The sequence below is a fragment of the Lynx rufus genome, unplaced genomic scaffold (genome assembly GCF_022079265.1).
Source record: "Lynx rufus isolate CCGP_SWC_20201006 ecotype Redwood Valley unplaced genomic scaffold, mLynRuf1.p SCAF_4, whole genome shotgun sequence".
In the NCBI taxonomy this organism is placed as follows: Eukaryota; Metazoa; Chordata; class Mammalia; order Carnivora; family Felidae; genus Lynx; species Lynx rufus.
In genome coordinates this window covers 8,387,768-8,406,580 of record NW_025814856.1, presented here as the reverse complement: position 1 = coordinate 8,406,580, position 18,813 = coordinate 8,387,768, and the positions used below count along the sequence as shown (strand labels likewise).

General features: G+C 57.2%; 1 protein-coding gene across 1 annotated transcript; it reads right to left on the bottom strand.

Moving 5' to 3' along the window:
* Positions 1–9,717: 9,717 nt before the first annotated feature.
* Positions 9,718–12,467, bottom strand: DAND5 (DAN domain BMP antagonist family member 5). Its single transcript, XM_047095607.1, has 2 exons — positions 12,141–12,467; positions 9,718–9,963 (listed from the first exon to the last, which is right to left on the bottom strand). The coding sequence occupies exons 1-2, from the start codon at positions 12,465–12,467 to the stop codon at positions 9,718–9,720; spliced, it is 573 nt and encodes a 190-aa protein (XP_046951563.1).
* Between the last annotated feature and the right edge of the window lie 6,346 nt (positions 12,468–18,813).

Sequence of the window (18,813 nt, the reverse complement as noted above, 5' to 3'; positions counted from 1 at the left end):
TGGCGGGGGGGGGGCTGGGGGGTGTCTGCGAGCCAGAGAGGGTGCGCGTCTGTCAAACCCTGTGCCAAGCGCTGGGGACATCATGGGGAACAAGACAAAAGAGCCTGCCCTCAGAGGGCTGACATTCCAGGGGGAGTTAGGTGTAGACGGGGTCTGGGTTTGACACAAAGTACTGGGTGAATAGACACGTGTGTTTCAAGCTGCCCACGGTGTGTATGCCAGCTCTGGGGATCTTTCCGTCAGAAAGTGTCAGTGTGTGTGATGAACTTGTGCGTAACGTGGCAGGGATGTGAGTCTGTGTGTCCCAGAGTATGTGCCACCAAGTGGGCAGGTGGGCGAGGGTCCCAGCGAATCTGGCTGTGATCAGGGTCCGTGTGGCGGAAAGTGTTAACGGGCGTTATTAGGCGTGTGCTTCTGTGGGGTGGTCTCTGCGGGTCTGGGGCGGTGATGAGGATCTGCGAGAGTGTGTGTGTGATGTGTCACGGAGGGGGGCTCTGTGCGCCCGAGGGTGCGTCTGGTACGTGTGTCAGTCATTCAGCGCTTTGGGGGCTCCGTCCCTAGAATCCTGCGGGTCCCACATGGCCTCGCCCGCTATGCCACAGCCACTGCCGGCGCGAGGCCGTGGCAGAGGGAATCGATACGTCCTTAAAAATTCAAGGGCTTCTCGTAAACAGAAACTTTTAACACCGTTTAAAGTTTCAGGGCCATTGCTGCCTGCTCCTCACCGCTGCAGGAGGAATGCAGGGGCGGGGGGTGGGGGGGTCATGAGCAATGGTTTGGAGAGAAGGGGCCGGCTGCATGATGCATGGGGGACCGGGGTGGGGGTGGGGGCTGTGAGGGGCTGAAAGAAGAGACCGGAAAGGGATTTAGAGATCAAGGGGGCCTGGGGCCTTAAACGCTCAGGGAAGAAATTGAGAGGGTTGGGGTGTCTGGGACCTTTAATATAGCTGGAGGCTTGGGGCATCCTGAGAGCCAGGCAGACCCTCCTTGCCCCTCTGCAAATGGCCACAAAGGGCCACGCCCCTCAGAAGCCTACCCCCCAACTTGGGTCCAGTTCTCCCCCCACCCGATGGCCTGTCCTCCCAGACCCATCCACCAGTCCTGCCGGACCCCGAGGCTGGGAGCTGCCCACTCCCTTGTCACCCTCCTAGTCCTGTATCTGGCCCCAAACACCTAGGCTCTTGACCAGCCTCCCATACCCACTTACACCCACACTCATACCACAATTCCATTTGCGCACACACACACACACACACACACACACACACACAGGCACATTATTCATCCTCCATTTACATACACACTCACACCACAATATTCACCCCTCTGCTCATACTTACATGGACACACACACACTCACACACACACACACACACAGCAGCTATATATACACACATACAGGACATCCTTTCATTGACACACACACACAGAGGACGCCCATCCTTTCATTCAGACAGACAGACATATACCCACACAGAGGCAACACCCATTCATCCATCCAGACACACACAAACATACACGATATCCATACACACACACACACAGGACATCCATCCTTCCAGTTAGACACACACAGACAGACACACAAATCCAACATCCAGATACACACACAACACCCCTCTCGCCATTCATAAACACACAATACCCATTCTCCCACTCACACACACTCTCGCACCACCGTGGGCACCTCCCCACACTCGCTTCCTTCCGCAGTCACAAACTACACCCAGTCGTGTTCACACAAATACTCGCCCCCGTGTTCGTGCACGTCCGCCCTCAGAATTCCCCCCACGCTGAGACCACCGCCCCACCTCCCACGACACCCCCACCCTGTACCCACACCCACCCACACATGTGCACGCACACCTCCGCTCTGCTCCCCGCTCCACAGCTGCCAGCTGGGGGATTTTTGTGAGGCAGAGGAGGGGGGCGGGCTCTACAGGGCACCCGTACCCCCCACCCCCTCCCCCACAGAGCCCGGGTCTCAGGGCACACCTGGCCTTCGAGAATTCTCGGGGGAGGAGGGCACTGCCAGGGGGCTGGGCACAGCTGGGATGCCGCAGCTGGAATCCCCCACATTCCTCCCTGCCGGGACTGCCCACCTGGCTGCAGCTGGCAGCAGGTGTGTTCTCACAATGCAGGTGTGTGGAGTAACGAGGAGGAGGGAGGATCGGGAACCAGGCCGACGGCGTAACCTGGCCAGGGCGCTGGGGGTTGGTGGAGGGGAGGGCACTGAAACATCTGGGCTCTGGCGGCCATGCCCTGGGCCACTGAAGGCGGGGCCGGGCACCGCTGGGCTCCGAGACAGCTGGGCAGGCCTCCTGGGGGAGGCGGGAAGACATCTGGCCCACAGGATAAGTGAAAAGCCAGTCTATAGGTGTGGCCAGGGTCAGGGAGAAGGGTGCTCTAGGCCTTCCCGACAGCACTAGGGATCCCCACTCTCCAAGAGGGCCTGACGTCTCCCCTGCCCAGCCTGGCAGGCATGGTCTGCGCCCCAAACCTGGGGTTCTAGCTTTGTGCTCGCTGCCCTCACCCCGGGCTGGGAGCCCCTGATGGGTGGGGTCTGAGCCTGAGGTATTACAGGCCTGGCTCCCAAGGCACTCACACTTGGCCAGGCACCCGGGACCACGGCTCTCACGCGAGAGAATCCCAGAGACACACAGGCATACTCAGACGCACAGAGATGCGGACCCTCCCCCTCTGGGGGAGGACATCCAAAACGCCATGATCACACACAGAGACACAAACACACACACAGCCACACAGAGCATCCCACCGGACCTTCCCAGGTCCGTCCACAGAATAACACCAGGAACGCTCCAGTGATACACAAAGACCCTCACCATCACAGAGACCCCCACAGAGACCGAAACCCACACCAACTCGCAAAGACACACTCAGACACAGGCAGCCATGGTTGTACAGACTCCCAGAGTCAGTCACCCTGAGCCCAGTTACACAAAGTCACGTAGGGCCCCCAAATCCCGTACGGGACAAGCCCATACGGTCATCCACGCCGATCCTCTCAAAATCATCCATGGAGGTGGCACGCGCAAAGTCACACAAAGGTACAGGGATCACATACATACAGACGCACGGACACCCAGATACACAAGATCACCTGTGATCACAAATGGTCACACACACAGATAGCTGGTCGCGCCAACACCCGAACGCACACACGCACACGCACGCACGCACGCACACACTCCTAAGTCACAAACGGGAACATACAGGCCAGCCCACAGCTGCACGCAAGGCCCACGGGCGCATATTCCCACGCGCCCCTGGTGGCACAGCCTGGCCGGGGCCGAGGAAAGGTGGGCAGCAAGGCCTCCTGTGGCCAGCACTCATCTGGAGGCAAAGGGAAGGAATTGGGGAAACGTTTCATTTGCAGCCGGCAGGAGACCCACCCCGCCCGCCCTGGAAACCGAGCCCGGGCTCCTGAATGGGGCCTCTGTGTGCTGCCACCGCCCAGCTGACCCAGGGAGTCGGTATGGGGGGGGCGGTGAGGCTGGCTGCACCGTGTCCCTAGCCAAGCCTCAGGGGCCACCCAGCCACACACCAGGACCCAGGCTGGAGTCCCCCAGACCGGAGGAGCCCTCCCCGCACCCGTCCCCACTGCCTCTGCGGGCCGCTCCCCAAACCCAGCCTGCACACAGAAGACGGATGAGCGAGTGGTTGTATCTCCAGGTGTCCCTGCCTCAGGCCCACGTGCGTCCCCAGCCTGGGCAGCTGCCCGTCTCCCGCCATGAGGCCCCTTGCTCCAGCGCGAAGGTATGACAGCAAGGCTGTCTGTGACAGCGTGGCTGAGGATGTGACCGTGTAGTCGTGGGTGACAGTGTAGCCGGGCTCCCTGTCGCAGCCTGGGGATGGGGGTGGGGCAGTCACAGCCCCTTGGCTCGTGTCATCACACACACTTGTCACACACACAGCGTCACTGTCACACCTTCGATCGCACAGCCACACACACAGCCACGCTATCTCATCCTCAGTCACACTGTCACACACAACCACACTGTCACACATGCTGTCACACATAGTTATGCTGTCACACCTTCAACCAGCGACACTGTCTGTCACACCCTCAGCCACGCTGTTACACGCAGAGACACCATCACGCCCTCAAACAATTCTGGTCACACGCGCCGTTAGCCACGTGGTCTCGTGCGTCCTCACGGCTAGCCTGACATGCTGACCCTCACCCTGCACCAGTGTCACGCTGACCAGCAGAGGCGCACTGACATACTCGGCCGGGTCCCCCCTGCAGCTGCGGTAGCCACGTGGCCACGCGGAGTCACCGCCCCCGCCCCCCCCCCCACGCGGAAGGGAAGCAGAGCGATCACTTCATCCCCAGGGTGTGGCGCACAGCTGTCCCTCAATCAGCGCTTGAAGCAAACCAGTCCCTCTGACAACACGACAACATACCCCCCCTGTCACGGTGTCACAGAGCAGACGGCCAGCAGGTAGGGGCCCCTGCAGAGCTGCTCAAAGACCCTCCAGAGACATACACTCAAGGCCTCGCTATTGCAGGTGACGGGCACACATCTCACGTCGCCGCACAACACCCAGAGTCCCCGGACAGAGCTACAAAGAAACGGTGGGTGACAGCCGCCACCACTGTTACAAGAACATCCTGTCATCCAACAGTCTCTCTCCCCGGTGCCTGTCACAACATTGAGACAGCCCCTTAGCTGTCCCACCCGGCAGCCAAGCGTTCTGACATGGCCCCCACGATAGTCACCAGGATACCCCCCCCCAGCTTCCCAAGTCGTGGAGACGGGCACAGGCCCACCCTGGCACCCCCCCCCCACTCCGCTGCAGCCAGTGTGTGGAAAGCCAGGGGGCTAATGGACTCTCAGCTGTAGGCAGTGGGTGTCAGCCCCCCCCCCAGTTCATGAATATTCATCAGCTGGGGCAGTCCTGAACCCGTGGGGAGTCGGAGGTCCCAAGCAGCTGGGCACCCCCTTCTGTGCCAGGAGGCCCCCAGGTGACGGGGGGGGGGCGGGGCTCAGCCAAGCCCCGGCAGTCCTCAGAGCTCAGCCCCGGTTCCACACACACACACACACACACACACACACACAAATCTGTGACCCAGACCCCCAGACACACAAGCAACAATCCCGCAAACTCAAAACCACACCCAACAACACAGCCATCCAACACACACACACACGCACGTCATGCAAACACAGGGGTACGCAGTCACACAACCACAAACACACAGAGACACCATCACCCCCACACTGCATAGACACTCACACACAGGTGTTTATCACATATAAAACACACACACACACACACACACATGCAATCACCTCCAAACCGCAAGCTCCTTCCCACAAAAACACGCACGTAAGCGTGCAAACATGGACCCACACGTTCATACATGTATAGTCCCACTGACTTTCAAATGCAAACTCGCAGACACACAACCATCCCCAAACTTCATGGGCCATCTCGCTCTTTCTCTCTCTCTGTCTCACTTTCTCTCCCTCTCGCTCTCTCTCTCTCACACACACACACACACACACACACGCACGCACCCACTGCAATCTCACTCTGCGCACCACTGCCGGTTTAAAGGAGGGGAAACTGAGGCACTGAGTTCCTGAAGGCCCCCGTGGAGGACGGCCCCTCCTGACTCCCGTCAGAGGCTGCGGCCGGGCGCCCCCTGCTGGTCTGGTCCCTTCAAGAGCGCGCGGGGCGGAGGCGCGCGGGACGGGCACGCGCCTGACGTAACCATGGCATCCTCTTGGCACGCGCGGCCCGCGCGCGGGGAGGGCGGGGCGGGCGCGTTGCCATGGCGCCGACGGGCCGCGTGAATGGGGCATTGTTCGTCGCGGCGCCCGGGCCGGGCTGTCCAGGACCCACCCGGACCCACCCGGTCCGGCAGAGACCGGGAGACGGGGCGGGGAAAGACAGAGATGGAGAGAGATGGAAAGACAGGGAGAGACAAGAGGTAGGGAGAGACAGACAGAGCCCTAGAGGGGAAAAGAAAGACACTTAGAAGAGACGAGGGAGAGACAGAGGCGGAGAGACAGAGAGATGATCTGGAGAGACCTGCGAGATGGAAAGACGTGCACAACCGAGGAAGGACGGACAGAGGAAGAGGGCCACGGAGAGGCAGAGGAGGGGATCGAGATGGAAGACGAAGGCTGGGTGGGAAACAGAGGCCCACTGTGCCCGGCGCCTTGCCTGGCAACGGGAGGAGGCAGAGGACCGAGACCCCCCGGGCAAAGTCGGAGATGCCGAATGGGGGAGCCAGCCAGACGGAGGGTCAGAGAGACCCAGGAAGGAAATAAAGGGGAACGCTCCGAGGGTCTCTGGTCCCACCCACCTCAGTCCCTTCTCCTCTCCCTTTATTATTTTTTTTTCCATTCCCTTCTAGAGGACTCGCCTTCCCCTGCCTGACGCTCTCAGAAGGCAAACCTGTGTCCTGCACATCTTTACAACCCGCTACAAGACACCATCAACACAGAGATCCAGTCCTTGGGGACGCCGCCCCAGACACCTTCACAGACACAGTGACACCTACGAACATGCCCACAGTCACCCAGAGACACTCACAGTCACGGTTACGGTCAGACACACCCATGACAGGGACTCCGGCCCGCCATCAGTGCGACAGTTACACATATAGTTCCATAGATGCACCATCGTGCAAGGACCCTACCAGACATGTGGTCCTAAGCCACACATCACCCCACAGGCTCACACTGCAGGAAACGCTGTCATATGTGCCTACCCTAGAGACAGAGCGCTCCTTCACACCTACACATGTCTCCCTACGTTCATTGACACCTTCATAGACACACATGTGCCTTCCCCCTGGTCTGACTCACTGACTGGCTCCCTGTCCCCTGGTCCAGATTGGGGGTCTGTGGGGCTGCTGGGTCCAGTTCTCCATGTTTGACATACAGACATCTGTCATCAGTGGAGGTTGGGAAGGAAAGGGACGGAAGCAAAGCCCCACCCCACTCTGCCTCAAAGGGCTGGGTCAAGCCAGGCCAGGGTGTTCCCCTACTCCGGGCTAGCTGGGTCAACTTGGCCCAAACCTGGACCAAGGGTGGCCCCTGGTGGCCATGTGTGGTCTCTGCACCCATCACGTGGGGAGACGGTGGGCGGCCCGATGGCCCAGGCTGAATAGAAGGGCAGAGAGGACAGGCCCAGGCTCAGCCCAGAGCCTGGAGAACACATCAGGGTCCAGAAGCGGGAACCCAGACCGAGAATTCAGAGCTTGAAATCCAGATCACGGTTTTCAGAACCCGATCTCAGAATCCAAAATCCAAAGCTGGATTCCCAGCTACCAGATCCAAGAACTCAGTTCCCAGAATTTAAAATCCAGGTCCGAATGCCCAGAATCTAGAATCCAAAAATCCTATCTTCCAGAATCTAAAGCCAAGGACCCGGAATCCAGATCCAAGAACCCAGAGCCCAGAATCCTCCTGAGAGCCGACTCCTGCCTTCCCCAAGCCCCCCACACTAGACCCTGGGCCACAGAGGTTGTCGAGGGCAAGGACGCTCTGAAGGGACAGGAGAGGGGCCCTGCGGTGACTCCACAGAGCCCCTCCCAGCTGCTGTCCCCGTGTGTTGACACACACACACTTCAACAGGATCTGACAGACCCCGCGCCCCAAAACACACAGCCCGTGACCATCACAGGTACAACACCACACACAGCGTGACACAACCTAAAGAAAAGAACCGCCATAGGCTCCTCTCCCCAGCGCGTGGACGCATGGGGGGCCCTCGCACCCATACAGCCTCAGCGCCACCCCCAGCCCCCACCCATCCCACCAGGCTCAGACACACAGCCACCATACCCAGAGATACACAAAAACCCAGGACCCCCAGGGTGTTGTGCTCCGCGTCCAGACACGCTCACAGAATTGTGGAGGCTGTCCACACACGCGCATACACACACACGCTCCCCCAAGCATGGAGAAGCCCCGTGCCTTGGCAGCAATGCAGCCCCTGGGAACGGGACCCCCGGGACAGGGCTTGTCGTGCACCCCCGTGCCCACCCCAGCCCTCCCCTGCCCGGCCGGCTGGCGGGCTTTAATACAGATGCCAAACTCATAATTGTAACTGAGGGTGACAGGGTCACCTTGAGCCCCAGATGCTCGCGCGGTGACAGATGGCGCTGGCAAACCTGATTAGCGGCCCCCGTGCCAGCGCCTGTGGCACCTGCATCCCTCGCCCCTCCCCCGCTCCCCCAGCACTCATTACCCACCCATTACTGGGCCTGGGGGGGCGGGGGGCGGGGGCCGGCTGGCACTGCCCAGGAGGGGGCAGGGACTCCGGGGGCCCCCTGGCACCAAGGCTCCCAGCTGGCTCCCCGGCTGGCAGGAGGTGGGCACAGCTGAAGGGGGGGGGAATCAGGCGTCTCGTGCCTGCCAGAGCGAGGGGTGCCCGCGGTGCCAGGGCTGAGCTGCCCGCTCGGACTCTGCCTGGGGTTTGGCACAGAAGCCTGGAGGGGGGGGAGAGTGCGCCCCCTGTGGGCCCCTGGTGACCCTGCCCCCCACCCGGGGCCCTTGAAGCAGGGCCTTGGGAGCTGGCCGCCTGGCCTGTTCCCACCCCTCTGTGCAGGCCTGTAGGGTCAGAGGTCGCAGGCTCCCACGCCCTGCTGGCCCATCTGTTTCCTCGGGTCCCCTCCTTCTGCTCCCCTCACCTGGGGCCTTCCTTCCTGAGGCAGGAAGAGGGCTGAGAGGGGCCTGGCCGCCCCCCCCACCCCGCCCCACGCTCCGGGGGGCATTTGGAGTCAGCCCTGACAGCGCCACATGTCCCCACGTCTGTGCCAGACGAGCCCATCTGCCAGGGCCCCGGTTCCAGCCGCCCGAGCCAGGCTGCCCTCATGCGCTGCAGACCCTGTGCCCAGCTAAGGAGGGAGCACCCCTGACGCCCACACCCCAACACAGGGCCACCCGTTCCCAGGGAGCCCCAGTTGGAGGAACACACACACACACGCACACACACGCACATGCACACACACACACGCACAACTGGGTTTGGCCAACCTTTATGGTTCCTGTTCAATACCACACTGTGCGTGGGGCTGTGTGGAAACTTAAGGGAGCGGGGCAGGAGGGGCGCTGGGATCACACGGGTCCTGCCTCTGACTTGGGGGGGCCCAAGTCTCCCCCAGCAGCTATGTCTGCCTCCCTGTCTTGGTTTCTTGGGGGGGGGGTCCCTAGGACGGGGTCATCCCTGTGTCTCCTGGTCCGTGTGGGACCATCTGTCCTCCCTGTAGCTGGGAGCGTGTCTGTCATTCTAGGAGAGGAGGTCCAGCCTAGGGGTCAACGTTGGGTGCCACACTGTCCAGGATTCGAATGCCAGACCTGCCACTTACTGCTGTGGGACCTGAGCGAGTGGCTTTGCCTCTTAGAACCTCAGTTTCCTTCTCTGTAAAATAGGGTGATACTAACCCCCATCTCATTGGGCTGCTTCGGGGATGACGTAAGTCAGCGTGTGTCAAACGCTTAGCGCAGGGCCTGGTAAACTGAGTGCTATGATTATGAGCGGCCCACCCCCACAGCTGGGGACGTGCCTGGTGTCCCTGGGAGCAGGGCAGGGACGCTGGAGACCTGTCAGGCTGTCCCTGTGTCCCTAGTCTCTTGACCCAGCGTACATGATCCAGGTTGGCATCTTTCTGGGCGCGTCTGCCCCCGTCTCCCCAAGAAGTGCACATTTGCGTGTCCCTCCATCGTGCTCAGATCACGCCTTCGGGCTGCACTGACATCCTTCAACCAGCACAGTAGACGTCTTCCTCCGTCGACGGGAGCCGGGGCCGCTCGCCCGACACCACAGGACCACGGGTGCCCAGCGCTTTCGAGTGGGCACACAGCTGTTGCAGAGGACGAGTGGGGTGGGGTCCAAGCCGGGGACGTAGAGGGACGAGCAGTGGCCAAAGCACAGGTGGTTTCGGAGGTGAACTGCCGTGCAGCCGGGCTGGGAGATCACCTGGGACAGGGAGATCGGTGGAGTGTGGGGCCAGAATGGTGAGAATAATCTCCCATCCACTCCCACCCCACCTCGAGAGGCCAGGTTCAAATCCTGACTGCCATCGGCTGGCTGTGTGACTTGGGGCAAGCTACCCAGCCTCTCTGGTCCTGTTTCTTTACCTGTGAAATTATGGAAGTTCAACCAGGAAAAAGAGAAATCAACCTACCCTTTTTGTTGTTGTTGTTGTTGTTGTTGTTGTTGTTGTTAATGTTTGTTTATTTTTGAGAGACAGAGCGTGAGCGGGGGGAGAGGCAGAAAGAGAGGGGAGACACAGAATCCGAAGCAGGCTCCGGGCTCTGAGCTGTCAGCACAGGAGCCGGATGTGGGGCTCGAACCCTCGAGCCTCGTTTGGTGCCCCAATCTACCCTCGTTTGGTGCCCTTGCTGTGCCCTCCACCTGAGTTCATCCCAACGCATCTTTTCTCAGAAGCGTCCCCAAGGGAAATGTCACCCCCCTGGTGGTCTCTTTCCTGGGGCTCGTAGTAATTTATAGTTGTGTCTCTTCTTTTAACGTTCCTCTCCTAGAATACAAGCTGCCTGGGGACGGGGACTTTCTCTGCCTTGTTTATGGCTGTAACCCCAGCAGGTGCATCATAGCAAAAGCTAACACTTACTGACTGAGCCCTAACACCATGCCGGGACCCATGCTACTCACCTTAGGTGAACTCTCTCCTCCCACGATGCTACAAGCTGGGGCCATTATTGTCCTCATTTACTGATGAGGGAACCCGAGGCTCAGAGTAGTCCCTCACCTAAGTCCACACAGCTGCCAAAGGGGCTGCTGGCCCTGGGAACACCTCTGTGCCACCCCGGGGCAGTTGCCGCTCTGGGAGAGGGTACACAGCCGGGTCCCAGGCCAGGGGTCCCCTCTGCTGGGCACAGCGTGCGTGGCTGTGCGGGGCAACTGGGGCACAATTCAGGGCCAGGTAGCTGGCCCAAGGCCATGCAATCGCCACCGTATCACCTTCGGCGAAAGTTTGCTGAATGAATAATGAGCCAAGGGGGCTTGGGAACTGACACCCTGCGGGGCATCGTTCCAAACACCTTGCGTGCATTCACATCTGTCATTAAGTCTGTTTTGCCAAGATAGGAAACGAGGCTCAGAGAAGGGAAGCCACTTCCCCTGGGTCACACAGAAGTCATCAGTTAACTTGAAGCCAGGTACACGGAGCACCAAAGCCCGGGTTATAAACACACGGCATGAATTCCCACAGCTCTTAAAGAGCACTGACTGAATGCCCATAACCATATCTGTCTCGTTCTGATGCCCAATAGCCCTTAGGAGGCAGGCACTATTATTCATTTAATCACTCATTCATTCAACAAACACTGAGTGCCCACTGCGTGCCTGGCTCCGTTCACAGGCCTGGCGATGGGGATACAGAAGTGAACAAGGCATAATAATCCGTGCTCTGCTGGAGAAGACATTCTAGTGAGGGAGACGTGATAAATGCAACCACAAAATCAGCTTTACGTGTTAGGCGATGAGGTGTACTACAGTGAGAAATAAAGCAGGAAAGAAGGAACAGGTGAAAGGTGTTACATCTTTAAATTGTGTCTGAGAAAAAACCTGAAGGAGGGAAGAGAAGGAGCCACAGAATATCTGGGGGTGGGGGGGTGGAATGGCAGAGGCAAAGGGAGCAGCCCGTGCAAAGGCCCTGAGGTAGATGTAGCATTGGTGTGTCCGGAAAAAAGCAAGGTGGCTGGTGTGGCAGGAGTGAAGTAGGTGAGGAGAAGAGCAGGAGGAGGCGAGGTCGGGGAGGTGACAGGCAGAGAGTGCCGGGCCTTGTGGGCCCCGGGAGGGACATGGCTTTGCTCTGACTAGAGTGGGAGCCGTGGAGGGCTCTAAGCGGAAGAAGGAGAAAATCTGACTCGGGTATTCACAGGTGCCCTCTGGCCACCAAATGGAAAAATAGGCCTGGGGGAGAAGGCAGCCATAGAAGGGCGGGAGACCAGGATGGAAGTAACTGCATGGTTGGGTAGGAAAGGCTTAGGCCTCATCTTCTAAGGGAGGAAACAGGATAAGAGACGTTTAGGTGGAGGGTGCGAGGCCGGACCCCAGATCTGTGCAGGACCACCGTCTGTGCTCTCCGCCAGTGCTGAAACTCGGCCCTCCTCTCCCCCTGCCACCCTCACCTGGGTGAACGGCACAGCCTTGCACCTCTCCCGGGTCACTTCGTGCGGGTCCAGGGGCAGAGACATGGTGGGGGCCGCTTCCTGCCCCTGCTGCAGACTACCTCTCCCCAGCCGGCCAGTTTTCTGCAGGCCCAAGAAGGCCTTCCAGCTGCTGAGGGCAGAGGATTGTACCTGGGAGGCTGGGACCCCTCGGCCCAGAGCCCGGGTCTCATTGGTGGCAGCCCAGAGCCGAGATGGGGGCCCCTGGGGTCCGGGCCTCCCAAAGCCTGTGGGCAAGTGGGCCCCACTGAGCAGGCTCAGGAGAGCAATCAGCTGGCGGAGGAACATCTGTCCGTCCGTCAATCTGGGACTGGGCTCAGGGTCCTGGGCGGTCGACCCTGCTGTCTGGTGGGTGGAACCGAGGCCCTTCGGACCTGCTTTAAATGGCTTTCCCCCAACCTCTGCAAACCCACAGTGGGAAGGAAAATAAACTGAGGCCTGCTGGGTTCCCACCCCTCCCCCCACCAGCCTGGCAGGGAGCCGGGGGGCTGGGTCTGTGGGTGTGTGGGCCGTGGGGACTGGGAAAGGCAAGTCTGGAAACAGGGACTCAGGGGCACGATGCCTGGAGGCTCTGAGGGGGCTCCTTTCTAGGTCTGGGGCACATCCATCCCTCCGTTTAGCAAAATCAGACAATCCCAGCCAGGCCTCTCGGGTTTCAGCCTGAGCATTGCAACTTTTTTTTTTTAATTTTTTTAAATGTTTTTATTTGTTTTTGAGAGAGAGAGAGAGAGAGAGAGAGAGAGAGAGAGAGAGACAGAGCATGGGTGGGGTAGGGGCAGAGAGAGAGAGACACACGCACGCAGAATCCGAAGCAGGCTCCAGGCTCCGAGCTGCTAGCACAGAGCCGGACGCGGGGCTCAGACTCGTGAACCGTTGAGATCATGACCTGAACCCAAGTCAGACGCTTCACGGACTGAGCCACCCAGGCGCCCCAGCATTGCAACTTTCTGGCTGTGCAACCTCTGTGAAGTCCCTTCACCCCTCTGGGGGCTCAGCGTCCTCTTTGGTTCCGGGGATGTATATAATATGTTATTAACTCTCCCTACCTGGTGGGGCTATTCTGAGGACTCAAAGGAGATAATTTGCGCAAGCAGCTTACAATAGAGGCTGATACACAGTAGAACCATGAGTAAACTATGATTAACTTCATTATAGCTGTTTTTCCTTTAGCACCTATTAGAGGCCAGGCGTGATTCCCAGCCCTGGGGACTCGGGGGGGGGGGGCAAGACAGAAATGGGTTCTCGCTGTGGATGTGACACTGCAGTGCAGAAAACAGGCAGTACAAGATAAGATGATGTCAGGGTCTGAAGTGTTAGGTTATTTAAATAGCATGTGCCTTACAGGAGTCAGGGCGGGGACTTCTGCCCCCCAGGGTGGTCAGAGAAGGCCTCCCCGAGGAGGTGACATTTTTGCAGAGCCCCGAGGTGGTGCTGGAGGCGATGGGAACAGCCCAGTGGGGGGGTGGAGGCTGGAGGGCTGGAAGCACATGAAGAGGGTGGGAGCCGTGTCCCAGGCTTTGGAGCCCCGGGGACGCCTGGGTGGGGGGCCGGGCCGGGCCCTGGCACCCCCGTAGCCCCCATTTCGCACCCAGGCGACGAGCTGCCGGCGCAGGGGCCGTGAGAAGCCGCACGGCCGGTCCTTCCCGCGCCCCGCGGGGCTGCGAAGTGCGATGGGGCGCGCTCGCCCTCTGGCGGCGGCTCTCGGGACTGCGCGGCAGCCGCGCCCGGGGCATCTGCCTCCTGGACGCTCCACCTGGAGGTGCGAGGGTGCTTCCCCCACACCCCGCTGCATCCGAGCTCCTGGGCGTCCCCCAGCCCGCCCCCTCGAAGTCCTCTAGACCCAGCTGATGCCCAGTGCTAACGCCCCAAACTTTGGAGCACCGTTGAGCCCCTCGCTTTCTCTGACTGCACCCCCCCCCATCTGCTATGACGGCAAATCCCGTCTGCTCCAGAATCTACCTAGAATCCGTCCACTTCTCACTCCTCTCTCGCCCCCCGCCCAGACACGGCCCCTGTTATTTCCCCGTTTGAACCAGTACGGCCCCTCCACCCCGGATTGGTGCTCGAGCTCCCAGCACCTCTCCGCAAAGTCTGTTCCCCCCACAGCAGCCAGGAGGCGCCGGTGAGCACTTGGGTCCGGGCACTTCTCTTTGCTCAGAACCTTCCAGGGCTCGCACCTCGCTCAGGTGACAGCCAAAGTCCTCACTGCAGCCCACAGGTGTCGCCCGTCTGCTCCTATCACCACCACCCCTTCCTCCTCTTTCCCACCCTCTCCCCCTTTCTCACTCCCTCCAGCCCCTCCAGCTGCCCCCGCCCCGCGCCCCGGCCTCCTTCGCTCTTCTCCAGACTCATCAGGCATAATCCCATAATACTACACAGTGGTACAGGGCTAAGGAAGCTCTTTTTTTTTACACGGAAGGATATCCAAGAAAAATTACGTTTACAGGTTTTTTTAAATGTTTATTTATTTTGAGAGACAGCGTGCACAAGCTGGAGAGGTGCAGAGAGAGACACAGAGAATCCCAAGCAGGCTCCCCGCTGTCAGCACGGAGCCCCACACAGGGCTCAAACGCAGGAACTGTGAGATCACGACCTGAGCCGAAATCATGAGTGGGTTGCTTAATGGAGTGAACCACCCAGGCGCCCCCAAGAAAATTGAATTTAAAAAAATATTCGGATGTCTATTACATGCTGACCTTTTGGAGGAGGAGAGTAAGAATTTACAAGCTGGGGGTGGGGGTGGCTTAGTTGGCTAAGCGACAAACTCTTGATTTCAGCTCAGGTCATGATCTCATGGTTCGTGAGATCAAGTTCTGCCTGGAGCTCTGTGCTGACAGCACAGAGCCTGCTTGGGGTTCTCTCTCTCTCTCTCTCTCTCTCTCTCTCTCTCTCCCCACCCCGCTCATGCACTCACACACTCTCTCAAAATAAATAAATGAACTTAAAAAAAAAATTTTTTTGAAAAGAATTTACAAGCTATGGTTTACTTGTACTTGCATTAAAATTTTTTTTAATGCATGTTAATTTTTGAAAGAGCACGAGCAGGGGAAGGGCAGAGAGAAGGAGATACAGAATCAGAAGCAGGCTCCAGGCTCTGAGCTGGCAGCACAGAGCCCAAAGCAGGGATCGAACCCACCAACTGGGAGATCATGACCTGAGCTGAGGTCCCTGCCTAACTGACTGAGCCACCCAGGTGCCCCTACTTGTATTTGCATTTAGAGTTTACTTGTATTTCCATGTTTTTTTTTTTAATTTTTTTTCAACGTTTATTTTTGGGACAGAGAGAGACAGAGCATGAATGGGGGAGGGGCAGAGAGAGAGGGAGACACAGAATCGGAAACAGGCTCCAGGCTCCGAGCCATCAGCCCAGAGCCCGACGCGGGGCTCGAACTCACGGGCCGCGAGATCGTGACCTGGCTGAAGTCAGACGCTCAACCGACTGCGCCACCCAGGCGCCCCTGTATTTCCATGTTGAAAAGAGCAGCAGGATTTTCCTTTTAGGGAGGGGTTTCACTTTAGAGTTTAAAAACTCTTTTAAGCATACAAAACCGAAACATAAGAAAAGAAAAAAACACAAATGAAAGCAATCTATATACCATTGTCCTGCCCTTTGCTTTTTAGGTGAACTATTTCAGGCATTCAAATAAGTATAGGTAAAAAAAAAAAAAATGACACCCCTAAAACATTTTTAAAAAATTAAAAAAGGAAAAAAAAAAGGGTGCCTGGGTGGCTCAGTCGGTTAAGCGTCCTACTCTTAATTTCAGCTCAGGTCATGGTCTCATGGTTCATGGGCTCAAGCCCCACATTGGGCTCTGTGCTGACAATGCAGAGCCTGCTTAGGACTCTCTCCCTCCCTCTCTCTCTCTCTCTTTGCCTCTCTGCCCCCCACATCATGCACACTCACCTGCTCTCTCGCTCTCTCTCAAATGAACTTAAAAATTTTTTTTTTTCCAACGTTTATTTATTTTTGGGACAGAGAGAGACAGAGCATGAACGGGGGAGGGGCAGAGAGAGAGGGAGACACAGAATCGGAAACAGGCTCCAGGCTCTGAGCCATCAGCCCAGAGCCCGACGCGGGGCTCAAACTCACGGACCGCGAGATCGTGACCTGGCCGAAGTCGGACGCTTAACCGACTGCGCCACCCAGGTGCCCCCTTAAAAATTTTTTTAATGTTTATTTATTTTTGAGAGACACAAAGCATGAGCAGGGGAGGGGCAATGAGAGAGAGAGAGAGAGAGAGAGAGAGAGAATCTGAAGCAGGTTCCAGGCCCTGAGCTGCCAACACAGAGCCCGACATAGGACTCGAACTCATGAGCTGTGAGATCATGACCTGAGCCGAAGTCAGATGCCCAACCGACTGAGCCACCCAGGGGCCCTAATGACCTCATTTTCTTTCTTAGAGATCTTACTTCTAAATATGGTCACATTCTGAGGTACTGGCAGGTGGCACTTTGACATGTGAATCTTGGGGGGACATGACTCAGTCCAACAAGGACTGATACATGTTACAATATGGATGTGCCTAATTGTCACAAATGGTTCCATGTGTATGAAATGTCCAGAATTAGGCAAATCCAGAGAGACAGAAAGGAGTTTACTGGTTGCCAGGAACTGATGGGAGGGGGGACTGGGGAGTGACTGTTCATGGGTATGGAGTTTCCTTCTGGGGCGATGGGAATGCTCTAGAACTAGATAGCGGTACTGGTCGCTCGATATTGTGAATGTACTAAATGCCACTGGAGTGTTCACTGCACATGATTGATTGTATGCTGTGTAAATTTTAATTTAAATGTAAATTAAAATTTCAACTTAAGACCTGCCCTCAGGGGGCGCCTGGGTGGCTCGGTGGGTTGAGCGTCCGACTTCGGCTCAGGGCATGATCACGTGGTTCGTGCGTTCCAGCCCCACGTCGGGCTCTGTGCTGACAGCTCGGAGCCTGGAGCCTGTTTCGGATCCTGTGTCTCCCTCTCTCTGCTCCTCCCCCACTCATGCTCTGTCTGTCTGTCTGTCTCTCAAAAATAAGTAAAGCTTAATTTTTTTTTTTTAAGACCTACCCTCAGAAGCCTTACCCCTTCTTTCCCCCTTGCTCCTTCCCCCCCGTCCCACCCTCCCTCCCTCCGGCCTGTGCCATTTGGCCGCTGCTGTGTGCAAAGCCCTGGCCAGCAGTGGGGGTGGGGAAGCTAGTTTGTCGTCAAAGTGCCTACTCTTAACTTCTAAGCTGATGTTTCCCAGAGTGGATCCGAAACCTCCTGACCTGGTAGGAAACTGCTGTTCAGAAGTCCTGCACCATTGTGGGGACTTCCTTCCTCTTTCACCATTGTAGTTATTTGTGCGTCTCACCCACAAGACTGTGAGCTTGTCTTTGACTTTGAGGTCAAAGACCAGTTATACTTCATTACCTGTCTCTTCAAAGGTTCAGGAAGTAGAGAAGGTGACCACTGAGTTAAACCTGCATGACAAGAAAGAGCCCACCATATAAAGATCTTGGGAGACAGTTCTAGGCATAGAAACAACAGAGGTGATGCAAAGGCCCTGAGGCCAGTGCGGGTCTGGGACCATGTGGCCCCTTCTGCCACCTAATGGGTCTTCCTGCTTCTCCATGTTGCTCCACTCAATGTCTTTTCTTCTCAGCAGCCAGAGGAGAACTACAAGTCATATCCATCTCTTCTCGGCTCAAAGACTTCCCATGGCTCCCCATTGCCCTTGGAATAAACCATATTCCTCACCATGGCCTATAATGCCCGCAGGGCTGGCCCTTGCCTATCACTCTTCACTGCACCTCCTTCCCCAACCCCCTTCGTTCACTGGACCTCAACCACAGTAGCCATATGTCCCTTGGCAAATCCTGGGGAAAGACTTGGATTTCTTGGGCACTTCAGGGAAACCTCCTCGTGGGCACAGGGGAACACAGATAGGGAGGCTCACTGCAGGATTATTTCTGCAGTCAAGAAAAATTGGAAACAAATGTCCATCAAAAGAGCCTGCTGTAATAATTATAGTTTATTCCTACCATGAACGATATGGAGCACAGATTTTTTTTAACTTTTTTTTTTTTTAACCACTACGCTCAGTAAGAAATATACTTCAAGGCGCCTGGGTGGCTCAGTCAGTTAAGCGCCTGACTGTCGACTTTGGCTCAGGTCATGACCTCACAGTTTGTGAGCTTGAGCCCCCTGTCGGGCTATTCACTGACAGCACAAAGCCTGCTTGGGATTCTCTCTCTCTCTCTGCCTCTCCCTGACTCACGCACACTCTCTCAAAATAAGTAAACACTAAAAAAAAAAAAAAAAAAAAAAAAAAATTGGGGCGCCTGGGTGGGTCAGTCGGTTAAGCGTCAGACTTCGGCTCAGGTCATGATCTCACAGTCCGTGAGTTCAAGCCCCGCGTTGGGCTCTGTGCTGACAGCTTGGAGCCTGAAGCCTGCTTCAGATTCTGTCTCCCTCTCTCTGACCCTCCCCCATTCATGCTCTGTCTTTCTCTGTCTCAAAAATAAAAATAAACATTAAAAAAAATTTTTTTTAAAGAAGACACATACTTTATACTGTGAACCAGAAGCAGATTATATTTTCCAAAGAGACCTCAACGATATGCCCCATCCTCTGTGCTCTACATACAATCTTTTGTATGCGACCT

What these genes read in the sequence shown, in the direction of transcription:
- DAND5 (XM_047095607.1), bottom strand. Translation starts at nt 12,467, where the DNA reads ATGTTCCTCCGCCAGCTGATTGCTCTCCTGAGCCTGCTCAGTGGGGCC. An exon ending in AGGCTGTGCCGTTCACCCAG is followed by an intron (nt 9,964 to 12,140) that starts GTGAGGGTGGCA and finishes TCCCTGTCCCAG; the next exon opens with GTGATCTCCCAGCCCGGCTG.